This window comes from Coniophora puteana, assembly GCF_000271625.1.
Source record: "Coniophora puteana RWD-64-598 SS2 unplaced genomic scaffold CONPUscaffold_5, whole genome shotgun sequence".
In the NCBI taxonomy this organism is placed as follows: Eukaryota; Fungi; Basidiomycota; class Agaricomycetes; order Boletales; family Coniophoraceae; genus Coniophora; species Coniophora puteana.
The window spans coordinates 1,053,253-1,069,717 of record NW_006913057.1 but is presented as its reverse complement, the minus strand read 5'-3'; the positions used below and the strand labels follow the sequence as shown (position 1 = coordinate 1,069,717).

The 16,465-nt window shown below is 58.1% G+C and overlaps 5 protein-coding genes across 5 annotated transcripts; 3 read left to right on the top strand and 2 right to left on the bottom strand.

Annotated features, from left to right (window-relative positions):
- Positions 1–435: 435 nt before the first annotated feature.
- CONPUDRAFT_102704 (translocation protein sec63) lies at positions 436–3,088 on the bottom strand. The gene is made up of 10 exons (XM_007769635.1): positions 2,838–3,088; positions 2,682–2,784; positions 2,516–2,630; positions 2,414–2,466; positions 2,275–2,361; positions 2,038–2,209; positions 1,639–1,975; positions 1,266–1,586; positions 774–1,213; positions 436–717 (listed from the first exon to the last, which is right to left on the bottom strand). Exons 1-10 carry the CDS (start codon positions 2,950–2,952, stop codon positions 499–501), a joined length of 1,962 nt encoding a protein of 653 aa, XP_007767825.1. The 5' UTR covers positions 2,953–3,088; the 3' UTR covers positions 436–498.
- Positions 3,089–3,177: 89 nt separating this feature from the next.
- On the top strand, positions 3,178–5,434 carry CONPUDRAFT_143565 (uncharacterized protein; the record flags this gene model as incomplete). Its single annotated transcript, XM_007769634.1, has 4 exons — positions 3,178–3,413; positions 3,471–3,863; positions 3,915–4,719; positions 4,794–5,434. 4 exons carry the CDS (start codon positions 3,178–3,180, stop codon positions 5,085–5,087), a joined length of 1,728 nt encoding a protein of 575 aa, XP_007767824.1. The 3' UTR covers positions 5,088–5,434.
- Positions 5,435–5,994: 560 nt separating this feature from the next.
- CONPUDRAFT_81601 (uncharacterized protein) lies at positions 5,995–10,986 on the top strand. The gene is made up of 4 exons (XM_007769351.1): positions 5,995–6,331; positions 6,391–9,633; positions 9,692–10,350; positions 10,415–10,986. The coding sequence occupies exons 1-4, from the start codon at positions 6,119–6,121 to the stop codon at positions 10,512–10,514; spliced, it is 4,215 nt and encodes a 1,404-aa protein (XP_007767541.1). The 5' UTR covers positions 5,995–6,118; the 3' UTR covers positions 10,515–10,986.
- A 177-nt stretch (positions 10,987–11,163) lies between these two features.
- Positions 11,164–13,593, bottom strand: CONPUDRAFT_81600 (thioredoxin-domain-containing protein). The gene is made up of 6 exons (XM_007769350.1): positions 13,424–13,593; positions 13,227–13,363; positions 12,421–13,169; positions 11,835–12,365; positions 11,634–11,774; positions 11,164–11,573 (listed from the first exon to the last, which is right to left on the bottom strand). The coding sequence occupies exons 1-6, from the start codon at positions 13,570–13,572 to the stop codon at positions 11,394–11,396; spliced, it is 1,887 nt and encodes a 628-aa protein (XP_007767540.1). The 5' UTR covers positions 13,573–13,593; the 3' UTR covers positions 11,164–11,393.
- A 1,125-nt stretch (positions 13,594–14,718) lies between these two features.
- Positions 14,719–15,366, top strand: CONPUDRAFT_164681 (uncharacterized protein; the record flags this gene model as incomplete). Its single annotated transcript, XM_007769633.1, has 3 exons — positions 14,719–14,771; positions 14,825–15,040; positions 15,098–15,366. Exons 2-3 carry the CDS (start codon positions 14,830–14,832, stop codon positions 15,364–15,366), a joined length of 480 nt encoding a protein of 159 aa, XP_007767823.1. The 5' UTR covers positions 14,719–14,771; positions 14,825–14,829.
- Between the last annotated feature and the right edge of the window lie 1,099 nt (positions 15,367–16,465).

The window sequence follows — 16,465 nt, the reverse complement described above, 5'->3', positions numbered from 1 at the left end:
GTCTAGTTTGGGCATAGACACAGTGAGTGGAGCATAGCTAGAATGTCCTGGTTCTCCCTGGGCAGACACACTGGTTCATGACTCAGCTGCTATATAGAGTACCCATAATACCACATATCACAAAGTCATAAGCATACCTTCCCATGATTTATTTTAAATAAAACCCAGTGCCTGGATTGGATAAGTTTTGGAAAGGTATGCAAAAATTATTTCAACCACTCACCTGAGGTATCCTAACTACATTGGCAAACGTATTGGGATATTCTTCTGGTGCTGGTTCTAACACCCATCAAACTTGCCTGGGTGGACCAGTGGAAATTATTTTTATTTGTTCTCGCACCACCACAAATTCATGATAAAAATGATACAGTAACACCTCTTTAGTGCACACTAAAGCAGCCAAAAAGGCTGACTAAATGCATTCCTGATTGGTATGCTTGCCCGATATTTATAATTAGAACCAAACAAATGCAAGAAAACATGTACGAAAGTGACAGTCTAATCATCATCATCCGAGCTATCATCCGCCGCAGGACCCTCCTCATCATCATCCGTCGAGCTCTCCTCATCACTGTCACGGGCCCGGCCCGGCTGCTTAACAGAGCCCCCGCGCATAGCCGCCATCTGTCCCGCAAGCGAGTCCTCTTCGGGATCCGAGATCTCATCCTCTGCACCCTGCTCATCCGCGTTGAGCGCCGAGACATCGTCAATCTTCATCTACACACACCGTTAGCCTCATCCAAGCAAAAAGCCAACAAAAAAAGAACACATACAACAATAGTCTGCTGCACCTCCTCGCCCACAAACGTATCACTAACAAACGACACCTTCCACGTAAACAGCCCAACCTGCGGCGGCGCCTGAAACTGCAGCTTATACGACCGATACTCGCCACTCGCGCCGCTCTGCGACACCGGGATCTCCGTAAGCTTCATCGGCGGAACAACCACGCGGTTCGTCTTGTCGTCAGCAAGAACAAGCCACCACGACGGCTTGCGGAGACCGGGCCAGCGGGGCGCGTGTGCGTACGACGTGGGCAGCTTGACGTCCTCGGCGTCGCCGCGGCTGTTAAGGAACTCGTCTTCGCGTTTAGCACGTTGCTCTTCGGTCTCGGATGTGCCTTTCTCCGAGGCGACGGCGACGGGCGGGCGGACGCGCACTTTGACGAGCAGGAACACAATAGCAGAGGGCGTGATCAAGCGCTCGCCGATGACTATGCAGGATGGTTAGCACGACCAAGGCGACAGCAGGCGAGAACACGGCACCTTTGAACGCAGTGCTGAGAACGTCAAGCTTGCTCCATGATTGCAAAGCCTTTTTGACATCAGCCGAACGACCATCACGACTTTCCTCGAGCTTCGAAGCCAGCTGAGGTAGGGGAGTAACACCGTTCTTGGCAAGCTCATCCTCTGCCGAGAAACCAGGCAGCTGAGCAACAAAGTTGGGTTTGCTGGGTACAAGAGCTTGCGAGAGGTACGCGTGCAGACGCATGGTTGCCAGAGTCGGGGTCAGCCAGCTACGAGCACCTACGATGTTGAGAAGGGCATTAAGAAGGAACGGCGCCTGAAGTACGACCCTGTTCTGCTCTGCGGTTCGAATTAGCACCATAACCATTGCAATCGTTCAAGACAAACGCACCAGCTTTCAAACCCGGCGAAACATCCAGCCTGAGGAAATGCGCATACAGCAGCACAAGCGCCTTCCGCTCGCTCTTGCCTCCGTTCTTGCCCTCGACCACCTTCTTGGCCTCCTTCCACTCCTCACCAAGCGCCGCCTCAATCTGCTCCTCGAGCTTCTTGACCTCCTCCTGGTGCGTGCTCGCCGATGGCGGATTCTCCCACTTGTACGCCTGACTCAGCACACCCGCGATCTCCGTCGGCGTCGAAAACTCTTTCAAACCCTTGAAGAACGCCGCGGCCGTCTGCGCATTGATACCATCCTTGGTTTTCTGACGACTGCCGAACCACCAGCGTCCCTACATTCACAAAACCCGCATTTAACACGCCCGCCGACACGCATCATATGACAGCCACGTACCACCATCGCGGGAAGAGCGCCTCCAAAGATAATCCCATAAACGCCGAGCACCCAGATATTGTTCTTGCTCTCAATAATCCACGCGGGCAACGCGATGCCCATCGAGATCTCCTGGCGACCATCAGGGTGGCCGTACAGCTCCCAGTTGCGGCGGATAGTCTCGTCCGTGAGCCTGCACACAAGACGCGTTTCAGCATCACGAGCGTGATGACGTGTTGAAACAAGGAAGACACGCACGATTTATAAGCCTTGGTGATCTCGACGAACTTTTGCTCAATCTCCTCGATGGTCTGGTTGACGGTAGCCTTAACCTTGTCAGGGTGGCTGAAAAAGGGTTTAGAGACGGGCAGGGAAACGGCAAGACACTAGTACTGACTATATGCGCGACAGCTTCCTGAAATGCGAGCGAATCTCCTTCTCCGTTAAACCCTACAAACAGTCAGACATGCACCCCCACGCCATTATGTACGCGACTCACAGTCGAGATACCGAGAATCTCAAAGGGGTTGTAGACTTTGTTCTCAATCTCCGCGCCGACGACCTTGTACGTGAGGAACGCGACGACCGCCCATCCCGCAGTGATGAGCAAGGACCTATCCCATATGAGCACCGACACGCGCATGCAGCAGCAACATCATACGCACTTTTGGCTGAACAGAGACTTCAAAACCGAGCTGTCCCGCTTCCGCACTTGCTCCCGCCTCTGTACGCACGGCTGGCACTGGCACCCATCCAGGCGTTGAGTTTCTGGAGCACCCAAGTTGAGCAAACGAGGAACATTGACCACAGAGAGCACTCACTAGGCTTCAAAGCGGTAAACAACGAAAACGTCGCGGGGACAAGAATAATAGCAAGCACAGAAATGACAAAATAGGCAGCCATATTGCCCGCCTCGTCATAGTTATAGTTCGCCATCGTCTAACAACGCCGTACCGAGCAACACGCGCTCAGCTTGCGAAAGTCTAAAGGACGAACAAAGGGCGACTCGAAAGTTGGGAGGAGGAGGTGGAGAAGGACAACGTTGGCTTGTGACACGCGAGGCAAAAGAAAGACGTGGCCGACGGACGATGTGACCGTGGGAAAACTCTCTGAATCCTATTCCCAATTCCCGAATCCGACTTCCGTGTCGCGTCTCCCATAATGCGCCTCCGAGTCACCGCGTCCCCGCCCCTCCCCGCCCTCAAGGCCTGGTTCCCCATCGACATCAGCGACGACGGCATAAGAACCATCCAGGCGCTCAAGGACGCGCTATGCAGGGACCTCGGACCGCTGCGCGATGCCGGTGCGAAACGAGGCAGCATCGCGCTGCTCATGGACGACTTTGAGCTCTTAGACGACACGCAGATCGGTGTGCTGCGAGACGGCGACCTTGTGCAGTGCGTACTACCTCAAGTACCCCCTTTCTAACAATGCCTCACTATTGAAATCTCCAGAATCACGAGGTCTCTAGCACCCGAGGCTGTCCCAGCACCGGTCATAGTCATTCCTCCACCCCCTGTCGCAGCAGGCAGCAAACGAAAGCGCAGAGACCCGTCTCCGAGCGAGTCGTCTAGCGACACCTCCGACGCGTCTTCTCATACGGACTCGGAAGAATCTGATTCAGACTCTGATTCAGATTCAGATTCAAGTGACACTTCGTCCAGCTCCTCATCCTCGACGTCCGACACCTCCGACAGCGATTCAGACTTCAGTGCTACTAAAAAGCTCATCACACCCCGTCGAGTCGCTAAAAATCTAAGGTCGAGGCCGATCACAGCGCCTGCTACCAGCGCCAAACCAATATCCAAGAAACCACAACCACCTCCCCCTCCGCCCTCTCAAACCGCGTAAGTTCACCTCGACCTTACCCGCTTATCCCCAGCCTAATCAACCCCCAGCACCTCATTCACCCCTCCAGGGTACGGCAAACCCGCAACCCGCAACCGCAACCAACGTCGCCGCCTCAAACGCCTCCACGAGCGCACCACCAACGCCCAACCCACCCTCGCCCCCACCGGCACCTCCGACGCAAACCTCATCCCCCTCGGCGGCGCCGCCCAGCCCCCCACACCCAACGACCATGCCGACGCCGAAGCAGAAGCCTTCGAAGACGCAATGGACGAAGATGCATACACCCACCCCCCAGACCCGTCCACGTCCTCGCCCGCACTCATGATGCTCTCCTACCGCAACAAAAACAAGAAAAAGGGATTCAAACAATCCATGTCGCGCCCCTTCCCACAAAACATCATATTCTCCTCCGAAGATATCCGCTCAACCACACCCACGCCTATCCTAGACTCAGAATCACCCCTCTCAACCGCCAAAGCCACCACCACCCCGCCGCTCCCGCGCCTCATCCCGCCGTCCGAAAGAACCGACATACCCACCAACATCCTCATCACCAGCATCGACGTCGAAGAAGGCCTACACACGCGCCCCGCCGTCGGCCGCAAGCGCAAAAAGACGCTCAAGCAGACCTGGGGCCACGTCTCGACGCCCGACGTGTCCATGACGCTCGACTACGGCGCCGCCGAGGACGCACCCGAGGATCAGAGCTCGTTCAATCTCACTGAGCTTACGGCGACCAAGCCAACGCCAACGCCGAATCTCGACGTCGCGTCCATCGAAAAACGCTGGACTGTCTGCACCCCGATCACACAGCGCGCGCAGCTCCGCGCGGGGTGCACCGTCGGCTGGAAGGTACGTCCATCTCATTGCTTCTCCCGGATAACCCCACGGACCCTTGTCAAACGCAACGCTAAATAAACATCCAGGCACTCGGCATAAACCCCACAACATGCACCCCCGAACTGCTCCTCTCCGTCGGCACAGTCCTGCCCACCTCCTCTTCCGATGACAACGCGGAGGTCGAGCTGCAGCTGGTGCACCGGCCCGGCGAGAGCTCGTTCAGCGCCAAGCTCAGCCGGGACTCGATCGTGAACGCGGGCTCGGGCTCGGCCTCAGAACGAGAAGGCGAAGGGGAAGGGGAGGCGGCGGAGGACGAGCCCGGGACCGAGCGCTATCCCTGGGCCGAGTTTCTTGCGCTGGGGGCTCGACTCATAGTATAACACATCGTAGTTTCTGATTCTGATCGTTGTCCTGCGCCGTGAATGACGCTGCTGGTAATCTCCGTGTCCCAGCTACACCCTCCGCACCCCAGACGAACGCCTCAACACTCCAGACCCTTGGGCCCAGCGTCTTCTCGAGCCCGGTTGCACGGATCTCAGCAGCAGCATCTACATGTACAGCCCGATAGCACGTATCTCTTCATGCCCGTCGTAGACTCGGACGGCATCTTCCCTAGGATAATCCCAATACACCGATGCTTCTAGCCCTCCATCCTCCAGAGCTTCCATTTCCCTGTGCCTATGACACTGTTCCCAACGGAACACACACATCACTGACCCCCTCCCCATAACCTACAATCTAATCGACCCACCCCAGTGTCACCCCAGCGCCCAGGGCCAGCATGATAATTATCCCCCACGGCTGGGCTGATGCCGAAACCCAGCTGCGACTTGGTTCCGGGGAAGATAAGATTTCGGCGTACACCCATGATTGTTGCTGTGGCATTGCTGTGCATGCGTACCGCTCCGGTGTGGAATTAGACTACGTGTCCTTCGGCGCCTCGGAGGCGAGTAGATGACGTGAGGAGATTCAAGTCAGGCAGTAGAGTGGCGATCACAACGTTGGAGAGAGAGAAAATGTATATTGTGCGCAGTACGAACTCGTTGCTTGATCTCATGCAAGTAATCGGCTGTCGGGTGATCATGCCACTTGCATAAAGGGGAGGTTCCGCGGAGGGCGGGCAGGAACAGGAACCCCAAATTTGTGACCATTGTGTCGTATTCTATTCGTCAAGGGGTAAACATACGATTGTAGGGAGACATCGGAAGTGTGTTGTCCGTATCCACCCGAGAAAGGGTATATGATATATTTGCTTGTTCGCGGCAGAGGACCACACAAGCCCCGGCACCGCTTACTGTATTTTGACTCGCGTCTACATTTTCTGCCGACGCGCCTCTTCATCCACAACCACTTCCACCTCCCCCACTCAGCTCCTCTGCTCTGCTGAGAGGCCCTCTTCCACCGAGCGACCATGCTGCCCAAGGTCGCCAACTCTCTCTTCTTGCACACGTCGCGTGCGGCAGCGGCGGTGCAGAACCAGACATCACAGACAATATGGAATCTTCTCCAGTCAACAGGTTCAAACGGCACTACTCTCAACACCTGGAACACCGCTGGCTCCTCTAGCTGGGGCAATGCGGGTGGTGCAAAGTTCAACGCTGGCAGTCGCTTCCAGTACTACACTGTGCGTCGCTCCCTCTATCCCCGTTTTAACAAAATCCTCACTTTTTTTTCTCCTCACAGAACTCCGGTCGCGCTCTCACTCAGGCAAACGCGTCTTCAGCTCAGGACGGCAACTCTGCCCGAGACGACGAGCGCGAAGAGATCATCCCGCGTCACGTTTCCATCCACACCCCTCGTCGTTCTCGCCCCCGCAGCCACAGCCTCTCGGTCGCCCGCCATGGTCAGCAGGAGCGCGCAGAGACGTTCGGCGTTCTCCACACCGTTCAGATGCACGTCCGCTCTCGTCACGCTTTTGCCAGCTCCCCCGCAGAGGACCAGGAGCAGCAGACAAGCGCAGGCCTCATCCACGCCTCCCCCTCTGCTGACTCTTCCCGTCCGGTTCTCGTCCGTCGCAACTCCACCTCTTCCCATGCCACCGCCCAGGATGTCACAGAGCCCTTCCCGCTCTCCCCGCCTCCGACACCCAAGCTCTCCTCCACTGACCCGGCTACCCCGCAATCTGTCCTCGAGCCCACTGCCATCACTGCCTTCCAGTCTGCCGTGAACAGCGCAGTCAAGGCCAAGGACGGTGCCCGCGTCATCTCCGAGGTTCAAGCTCTTGTTGCATCCCCGGCCAACCACATCGTACAGGACTTCAACGCCGCCCTCCAGGCCCTCTATGATATCCGCCAGCCCGGTGACCCGCTCAACCTCATGCTCGACACGTACAACAACATGATCAAGCGCTCTCTCAACCCCAACTTTAGGACGTACCACATCATGATGCTCGCTCTCTCAGAACGCGACGAGGAGGTCTTCCGCGCCATCGTCAGCCTCGAGGCCCGTGCCAAGCGCCGCGAGTTCGGTGGTCGCGACCTCGCCGAGGTCTCCGTCACCGACGCAGCCCGTGTCAAGCAGCTCAAGGCAGAGAACAACTTCAACTCGGCCATGGCCATGTTCCAGGCATGCACCATCTCCGGCGGTAGCCCCAAGATCGGTCTCAAGGTCTACCACTCCCTCCTCCGCACCTGCGCCCGCCATGCCAACATCGACGCTGCCCTCGCCGTCTTCGGCCAGATGGAGTCCCGCCGCGACGTCCTCACTTCCGTTGCCTATGAGCACATCCTTGCCACCTACGCCAACGCCAACGACATCCAGGGTGCCCTCGAGGTCTTCAAGGAGTTCTGCAGCGCCTGCAAGGAGGAGCGCGTCATGTGGCGCACCGTCGACCCCGTCAACCAGGAAGTCGTCCCCGCCGACATCCCCGCAGTCAGCCAGGTCACCGTCTGGAACAAGATGATCGAGGCCTACTGCCGCGCCAAGCAGCCCGAGAACGCCATCCGCCTGCTCGAGACCATGATCGACGAAAACAAGGACGCGTCCTCGGCTCACGTCCCCGCCCCGGCCTCGTCCACGTACACGACCCTCATCGCTGGTTTCATCAAATCTGGTGACTCCGCCACCGCCCTCTCCTGGTTCGACAACCTTCTCAAGCAGGAGCGCACCGCGCGCTACCCCTGGGAGCCCTCCTCGGTCCCCTACCGCCCGGACCAGATCGCATGGTACTGCATCATCGACATGCTCGCCCAGGAGGGCATGGTCGACGACCTCAACCGCCTCTTCTTCGTCCACGCCGAGTGCGCCGAGCGCGATGGCCTCAGCATGCGCCCTGTCGACCACCTCCTCGTCGTCGAAGCCAACGTCGCCCACCTGACCGCCCACCCGGACCTCTCCGCCGACGCCGCCCGCCCCTACGCCGACTTTCTCGCCAGGTACGCCGTGCCGCCCCGCGAATCCAACCTGTACCCCAAGACCATCGTGGGCTCGGTGCAGCGCGCGGTCGAGCATCTCGTCCGCTATGGCCAGCACGACCAGGCTCTCGATGTCATGGTCGCCTTCTTCAAGTACGAGGACAGCTGGGTTCGCCAGGTCGTAGGCCGCCAGTTCACCTCGGAGCGGCAACAAGACATCAACGCGTTCGCGCGCAGCGTCACCTCCTCGTTCATCGAGCCCGTCATCGCCTCTGCCGCCCTCGCGACCCCGCCCAAGTGGCAGACCGCCTCGCGCATGATGCAGCACGCGCACCTGCTCACGGTGCCCCAGGACATCAAGGTCGCCGCGTACATCATCCACGCGTACACGCGCGCGCTCGAGCAGGGCATGATCCAGCACGTCTCGCTGCACGAGGGCCAGCTCCTCCTGCAGGCCGCCGTCGCGCTCGACGATGCGCTCTACACCGGCGCGCAGCTCGACATCCCGGACCTACAGAACCACGGCCTCCTCCAGCTGCTCACCGACCTCTCCAACTTCCGCGTCCCGCTGCACCGCGTGCACATGGAGGTCATCTCCGACGTCTCCGACCGCCTCTACACGCGCTGCCCGCGCCCCGCCGTCGACGCCTTCCTCGCCACCGACAAAGCCTACGCCGCGCTCTTCCAGCCGCCCGCGCCGCGCGCCTCACCCCCGCCGCCAGCGATGGAGATGCACCCGCCCGTATCCGGCCTGTCCATCGACCCCGCGCTCAGCCGCTACGTCGACGAATGGCACCCGCGCCACCCGAGCGTCTCCGCGCACGTCGCGCACGCGCGCCTGCAGGACGGCCTCGCGCAGGGCAAGCTCGTGCACCCGTCGACGATCGCGCGGCTCATCGGCGCCATGGGCCGCGCGGGCGACCTCGCCGCCGTGCGCAGCCTCTACGAGACCGCGCAGATGGTGCTGCGCGTGCAGCAGCAGCAGGGCGCCGGCGCGCGCGTCGCGCAGTCGCACGCGTGGCTGCAGATCGAGGACCACATGGTCGTCGCACACGCGCACGGCGGCGACCTCGCCTCTGCGAACGCGCACCGCGCGCGCATTCTCCACGCCGGCTGCGTCCCCAGCGCCGACGCGTACGGGTCGCTCATCGAGCACGTCCGCGACACGACGGACGACACGGCGAGCGCGCTCGCGCTCTTCGCGGAGGCGCAGGCCGCCGGGACAACGCCCAACACGTACCTCTACAACACGATCATCTCCAAGCTCGCCAAGGCGCGCAAGGCGGACCACGCGCTCGAGCTCTTCCAGCAGATGAAGGCCGCGCTGGGCCTGCGCCCCACGAGCATCACGTACGGCGCGGTCATCGCCGCGTGCGCGCGCGTCGGGGACGCGCAGAGCGCGGAGCAGCTGTTCAGCGAGATGGCGGCGCAGCCGAACTTCCGCGCGCGCATTCCGCCGTACAACACGATGATGCAGCTGTATACGCACACGAAGCCGAACCGCGAGCGCGTGTTGCACTATTATAATGCGCTGCTCGAGGCGGGCATTCAGCCCTCTGCGCACACGTACAAGGTGTGTTTGCCGCCCTTTCCACTTTTTTCTCATCGCTGACGTGTGTTGTATGATGCAGCTGCTCATCGACGCATACGGCACGATCGAGCCGCTCGACCTCCCCGCGATGGAACAGGTCTTCGAGACCGTGCAGAACGACCGCGCAATCCGACTCCAAGGTACCCACTGGGCCGCGCTCGTGAACGCCTACGGCTGCGTCGCCAAAGACGTCCACAAAGCCATCTCCGTCTTCGACTCCATCGCCTCGCACCCCTCCTCGCGCACCGCCTCCGCCGCCTCCCCCATGCCCGACGCAGTCGCCTACGAAGCCATCATCAACGTCCTCGTCACACACAAGCGCATGGACCTCGTCCCCGCGTACCTCGCGCGCCTCGACGCCGCCCACGTGCACCGCACCGCCTACATCGCGAACCTCCTCATCCGCGGATACGCGGCGGCCGGCGACCTCGCCGCCGCGCGCGCCGTGTTCGAGGCGCTCGCGGACCCGCCGAGCGGGCGCGCGGCGCCGGGGAACCATGTTCCGCATGATTCGTCCTCGCCCTCTGTATCGGGTTCGGGATCAGCGTCGGGACCAGCGTCGCCGGTGCTCACGCCGGCGTCGGCATCGAACGAGACATCGTACCGCGAGCCGTCGACGTGGGAGGCCATGTTCCGCGCGGAGCTCGGGAGCGGGAACCGCGATCGCGCTGTGCGGCTCCTCGAACGGCTGCAGGAGAGGTGCGTATCCCCCTTACTTCTCATCCCTCACCTTGACAGTTCACTGACGCTTGTTTGATCGCAGACACTTCCCTCCCGCGGTGTACAACCGGATAAAAGGTATCATGCTCGACGACGCGGTGTCGCCCTGGCCGTCGTCGCCTTCACCATCGTCGTCGCCATGAACGCCTGATTCGTCCGCCTGGTCTTGATCTGCTTTGCTTTGCTCTGCTTTGCTTCATTATTCGGATCTCCCGTTACGATCTCTTCCCCTGGATAACGCGCCCCGCAGGCCATCTATCCATCACTGACGATCCTCACGATATGCTTCCGTCTCACTACGGTGTTACCCTCGTACACCGTTCCCCGTTCCCCGTACCTACCCTTTCCACCGCCACATTCCTCGCACCTATACATACACCCTAGACCCACACCAAAAGTACAGTTCCGCTACTTGCTCTGATTAATCTGCACGCTTGTTCTATTCTGCCCTGCCTAGTCCTATTTCGTTCTGTTCTATCTTTATTCGATTCGACCGATATAATCGATACCACACCGCGCGCAATGCTCACGCCGACAAGACAAGGACTGTACCACTATGTATCTACATGTATCACTAGACTTTTTGGGGAATACAGAAATCGCCGTAACAATGATCCCAGCGTTTTCGCTGTGATTTTGGCTCAGGGTCGATAGGGCCCTTTATGAATGTTACGGCACCTGCTATTCATTCGCTTAGCGAGTCAGCGATGCTTGATCTCGGGCAACGTCAAAGCAGCTCAGCGCTACAGTAGCGCTGCAAGTAACAAAAGGGAAACAAAACGACGAAGATCAGGTCTAATAAATTACACGATAGCGTATTCCATAGTACTACTGCTAAGCTAAGCTTTTGAGTAACGAACAGAAAGAGAAGAGATGTCCATCCCATAGACCCATTGACAGAAGACAATCGCGCTCGGACGCGGCATAGGCTCACACTCGGTAAGCAAGACGACATGCTCACTACGACGGCACGTAGCACTAGCACGTCCTCGCACCAGCACCAGCACTGCACGGCACGCAGCTCAATCGAGCCGCCCCTCTTTCCCGAGCCTGTGATAGTCACGCGGATGGCCAAGATCCTCGTTAAACAGCCGGCGCAGCATCGACACCAGGAACACGACAAAGCCGAGACCAAAAAGCGCCGTCCAGTACGGATGGTGCACGACCGCGAACTCGAGCGCGATCATCTGGTCGTTCAGGAACTACATGATTGTCCCCGTCAGCAAACTACCGCGGCGTGAAACCGAAGAAAAGAGGCGTACGCGTATGAACCGCTCGATCCGGTTCTCCGAGTGCTTCGGCGGGAGCGCGCCCTCCATTACGGCGTCGATGACGGGGAAGAGCACCGCAGACTGCAACGCAAGCTTGTCACCCGACATGTCCACGTCGTAGTACAGCATTTTCTACTCAGACATATGAGTTCTCATGCTCCTCCCCGCCGAAGAGATGCGGACAAGACTCACACTATGATCCGTGATAACCACCCCAGCCTCGGCCCCAGGCTTCAGCCCATACATCCCCTTCAGCCACTTCTCCCCCTCCTCAAACTTCATCCACGCAAACACCACATCCCTCTGCCCCTGCCCCTCCACCTCGCCATCACCGCCGGCATACTTGCGCTTCGCGCGCCACTTCTTCCCCAGCTCCACCACCCTCTGCCTCACCTCCTCCTCCTGCCCCGCAGGCACCGCAGCAAGCACCACCAGCGGCTTCTGCGGCGCCCGCATCACACCCGCAAACGTGTCCTTGCTCAGCTCGAGCGCGCTCGGCAGCCTATGCGCCTGCAGCCACGCCGCCACGCCCGCTGTCTGTGTCGACGACGAGCCGTACGACGGCGCAAACGTCGCGACGGGCGCGGCGTCGCCGTCCGCAAAGGCGACGAGCGCCCAGGGCGCCGCGGGGGGGAGCCCGTAGTGCGCGAAGAGCGAGGCGTCCGTCGATGTGAACACGCGCGGGTTGCCGAAAAGGGACTGTGACTCCTGCGCGACGGTGTCCTGCGATGAACGGGTGAACACGAACTCGGCGATGACGAAAGCCGCACCAACGCACCAACGCATCCTGATCCGTCCCTTTATGCAAGAACAAATACACCACCGGCTCCTCCGCAACATGCGCCGCAAGCTCTTCCGCGCTCACCGGCACCATACTCGGCTTGCCCGCCTTATCCGCAAACGCCACAAGCTGCTGATACCCCCTCCCGCCCGCATAATCCGTAACCACCCCGCCCGCATAAAACTTAATCACCGGAAACATCTCCACCTTCTCCCTCGCACACAGCGCCTTATTCTCCTCGCAGTTCACCTCCGCCACATTCATCACGCCCTGCTCGTGCCGCGCCAGCTGCACCCACGTCGGCGCGAGCTTCTTGCAGTGCCCGCACCACGGCGCATAGAACTTGACGAACATCGGGCCCTGCGCGCGAAACGCATCGAACGTCGCCGGCGTGAGCGCGACGACCTCGCCCTTTGGGTTCGCGTTTGAGCGTCCCTGGGGGGTCTGCACGCGGACAGCGGGGGGCAGCGTCGACGTCGGCGCCACAGCCCCGTCGGCCTCGGCGGCGGCGCTTGATGCGGGCACAGGGTCAGACTCGGGCACAGCTGCTGTGTCTGCAGCGGGGGTGTCGGTGGGCGGTATAACGATGGCGAGCTCGTCGGGCGAGCCGGTCTGCTCAGCATAGCCGTCGAGAAACTCGACGAGGAGGTTGAGCTCGCGGTCTTTCCTGTACGTCTTGACGAATTGGCCATCCTTGTAGAGGTTCAGCTGCGGGTAGCCCTTGATACCGTTGTCCGCGCAGAGATCTGTGCACAGCACATTAAGCAAACTGCTGCCCCTGATCTCATGTAATAGTCACGCACCTCCGTTGAGAGAACAGTCGACTTGGGCGAGGCTCACGCCCGGATCCAGTTCAGAAGCATAGTGTTGTACGAGTGTATCCCATGTCGGAGCAAAATGTCGGCAGTGAGGGCAGTATGGTGAAAAGTGCTCGACGAACCTGTAGTTATCATCGCACATAAGCCTCTCCTAAGCATCATAATCAACACAGTAAACGCACCAAACGCCATTAGCTATGGTGTCCTTGAAGTTTGCGGGGGTGAGGATGGTGTTGGCAGCGACGGGTGCTGCGGCTGCCTGCAGCGCGAGAACGGCGACGAGTGCAGAGAGTGCACTGGGAAGGCTCAAGAAGGAACTGAGACCTCTCATCGTTGTCGCTGTCGAGAACGATGAGGGAAAAGGAGAGTTACGTGGTCGGTGATGAATAACAAGCACTGGCTTACCCGTCTCGGCAAGGCCCTTATTAGCCCCTATCTCCTCCCGCACTCGTCTACCACCACCTTCTGCTGTCCTCAGGTAGCTCATACTGTAACGTATTCGGGATTTAACCACCAATATCTCAGCCATGCCATTCGAACAAGACAATGCTTGGTCTCGCGGCTTGCTCCCCATTTTCGACTATGCATGCGCCAGGAACATGCCGTTCGAGGATCGTTGTTATGGACCCTACGGCAAACTCTTGAACTACTGCTTCGGGGACCCCTTTGATCCACGTCCCACCGCACGTCCCCCCCAATGACGGTAGCCGTGCCACGGTCGACTCCACCGTCTTCCTCGTTGTCCTCGACCAGAATCCCAGACCGGTCTTCATCGCCGAAATCAAGGACGACAGCCAGGCCCATAAAGCAGAATAACACGATCGCGCGGACAAGCAGATGGGCAGTTGGTATGCCTGGATGCTCAACGAATGTCCCAACCCTCGCCTTTAGGGCCTCAGCCTCTAAGGCACTTCCATGCGTATCTACTGCGGCGACACAACGTCCTATGCCGTACATCCCCCTCCTATTCCACGCCCAGACCCGATATATGTTCTCCCGCCGACATTCCTCGCCGGAGAGTGGGACCTTGGACATGCTGTCGCAGGACGGCTTTGCAAAGGTGGAGGAAGCGATTGTCGACATTTTGACTCGTGACAGGACATTATGATCCTTGTCTATCATTTATTCAAATTAGTGAGCAACTTGCTCATTCTGTGTCACTTCCGATGTTGACAGCGACTCTCCCGAGCCATGCAAACGGTTGGGTATGTATCGAGCTATATTTGCCGTACTCCCGCTCCATCTATCAACATTCATTATAGCAGACAACCAAGGCGATGAGAACGAGCCACGACTGACGTTGTTTGACTTAGTACCTGTGTATTCGTATATTATCAACGTTGTATCAACGGCGAACGCCTTTGACGTCGATGTGCACGAGGACGAAACTAGACCACGTGTCCATTTTATTGGCGTTCCGATCGACGCGTCTCAGCGCGTAAATTCCATCGCTCTTCTTATTGTCCCTTCCAAGTTGAAAGCTTTCTTCTTTTGCCGCTATACCCTCTATCCCTTTCTCTTCCTGTGGACGTACGTTTCTTTCTGTGCGGATAACACAAAGCGGTATGCTGACTAAATGACAGACTAGATGCCGGGTAAAATATACGCGCGTGGCTTCGTCGTCGACATGGATGCCCTGAGAAGGTACCTCAACGCCTTCAACTTCAGCAAATACGATCTTCCCCCGCTCCAACCCACGGACCCCAATCCAGAGGGCCGCGTGGGCGCTTACTGGTCAAGGATGGAGCGCGTTCAGAGGGAGGTACTGCCTAAGGGAATACAGCTCGAGTTCCTGTACTGTGAGTCACTGGCCCTGTATCCTCAGCTGCAGCAGACTCACTGCCCACATTTTGAAGGGTTCGTCGCCCAATCTAAAGAAACGGGCGACTTCAGGACGTATTTCTTCATACCAACGGGTCGGACCTGCGAGAAAGCCGTCCGAGAATGCTGGCCGCTGTTTGACAAGGACAAGAAACGTCTTAAACATTTCCTCACAACTGCACGCAGTCTTCTCCCCGAGGACAAGCAAGAGACGTGTGCACTCAAGAGAGAGGATCTCCGATGGAGGGCTGTTCCCGAGACGGCTTTGTTTCCGAATTTGCACCCCATGGTGAACGTTGACTAGTTCTCGCGCTTTGTTTCCACTGGTCTTCCGAGTGTCCCAACATTACATAGCGTGTGATTTGAAATGTCCCCACTAAGTTCAAGATAGAGACCAAATGAGCACTATACCATATATCTTTGGTTTGTAGAAGGAGCGGGAGACGCGGAGAACCCACCTGGAAACGCGTAAGTGATGGCGTTGACAAACTCTCATATACTAGCTGGTACACATCTAGCCAGGTACGTCGCGTGCAGCTAGAATGTCAGGAATGTATTTGGAACCCTGGGGTTTTAAATACGCGTGCGTGTCGCGTTCATGAGCTCTCCTATATGACATAAACGCTGAAACCGCACGTCTGCTGCTGACAGGACTTGACAGCGTTCGCATACGTTGCAAGCTGGCCCATTGGACTCTCCCATGTATAGAAAAGGTTCGCCTTCGAAGGATAACATTTTACACTCCACGACCAGGTCTATTGTCCTGAAGTCGGTTTTCTCGAGGTCGCTAGGCGTGGAGTTGTTAATGGATATGTCGGGCTTAACCTCGTCGCGTAAGAAGAGCTCCTTGGGTTCGCGGCAGTCGGACAACACTGGCGAATTGATCATAGCCCAGCCGTCTTTCATAAAGGGTTTCATAGCACAAATCTCGAGGTTCCTCAAGCTAATCAATCCACAGACTGATGATAAGAAAAACGCACGAAAGGATCGTACATAGCTATTTCAAGTCTGCCGATGGTGTCTATGAGTTGGAACGAATGGTGTTGTACTCGCGGTCGCAGACTGCTGGGGTGCGAGACATAGGCAACCGTGGATTCTATGGGTATGTCTGCATATTTGTTCTTCATTTCGTTTGCAGTGGCCTCGAATACGCTCAGATAGGTTGGCTATAGGCGTAATCGTGTGTGGTTGTAAACTGCATAGATTGATCTGTTATGAGACTTGGCGGGAGCAAGAGGACACTTTGAAAAAAAGGGGCACGACCGGCCAGGACAGCGAGAGCAATAGATTCAAGACGAGTCAATGGGTTGCAAGAACGCGCCGAGACGCATGAACGCGATCATTATGGGTAACGGTGCCAGTGGTCGAGTCAGCAGCAGTGATTTTGCCGTTTGTTGCTGGGT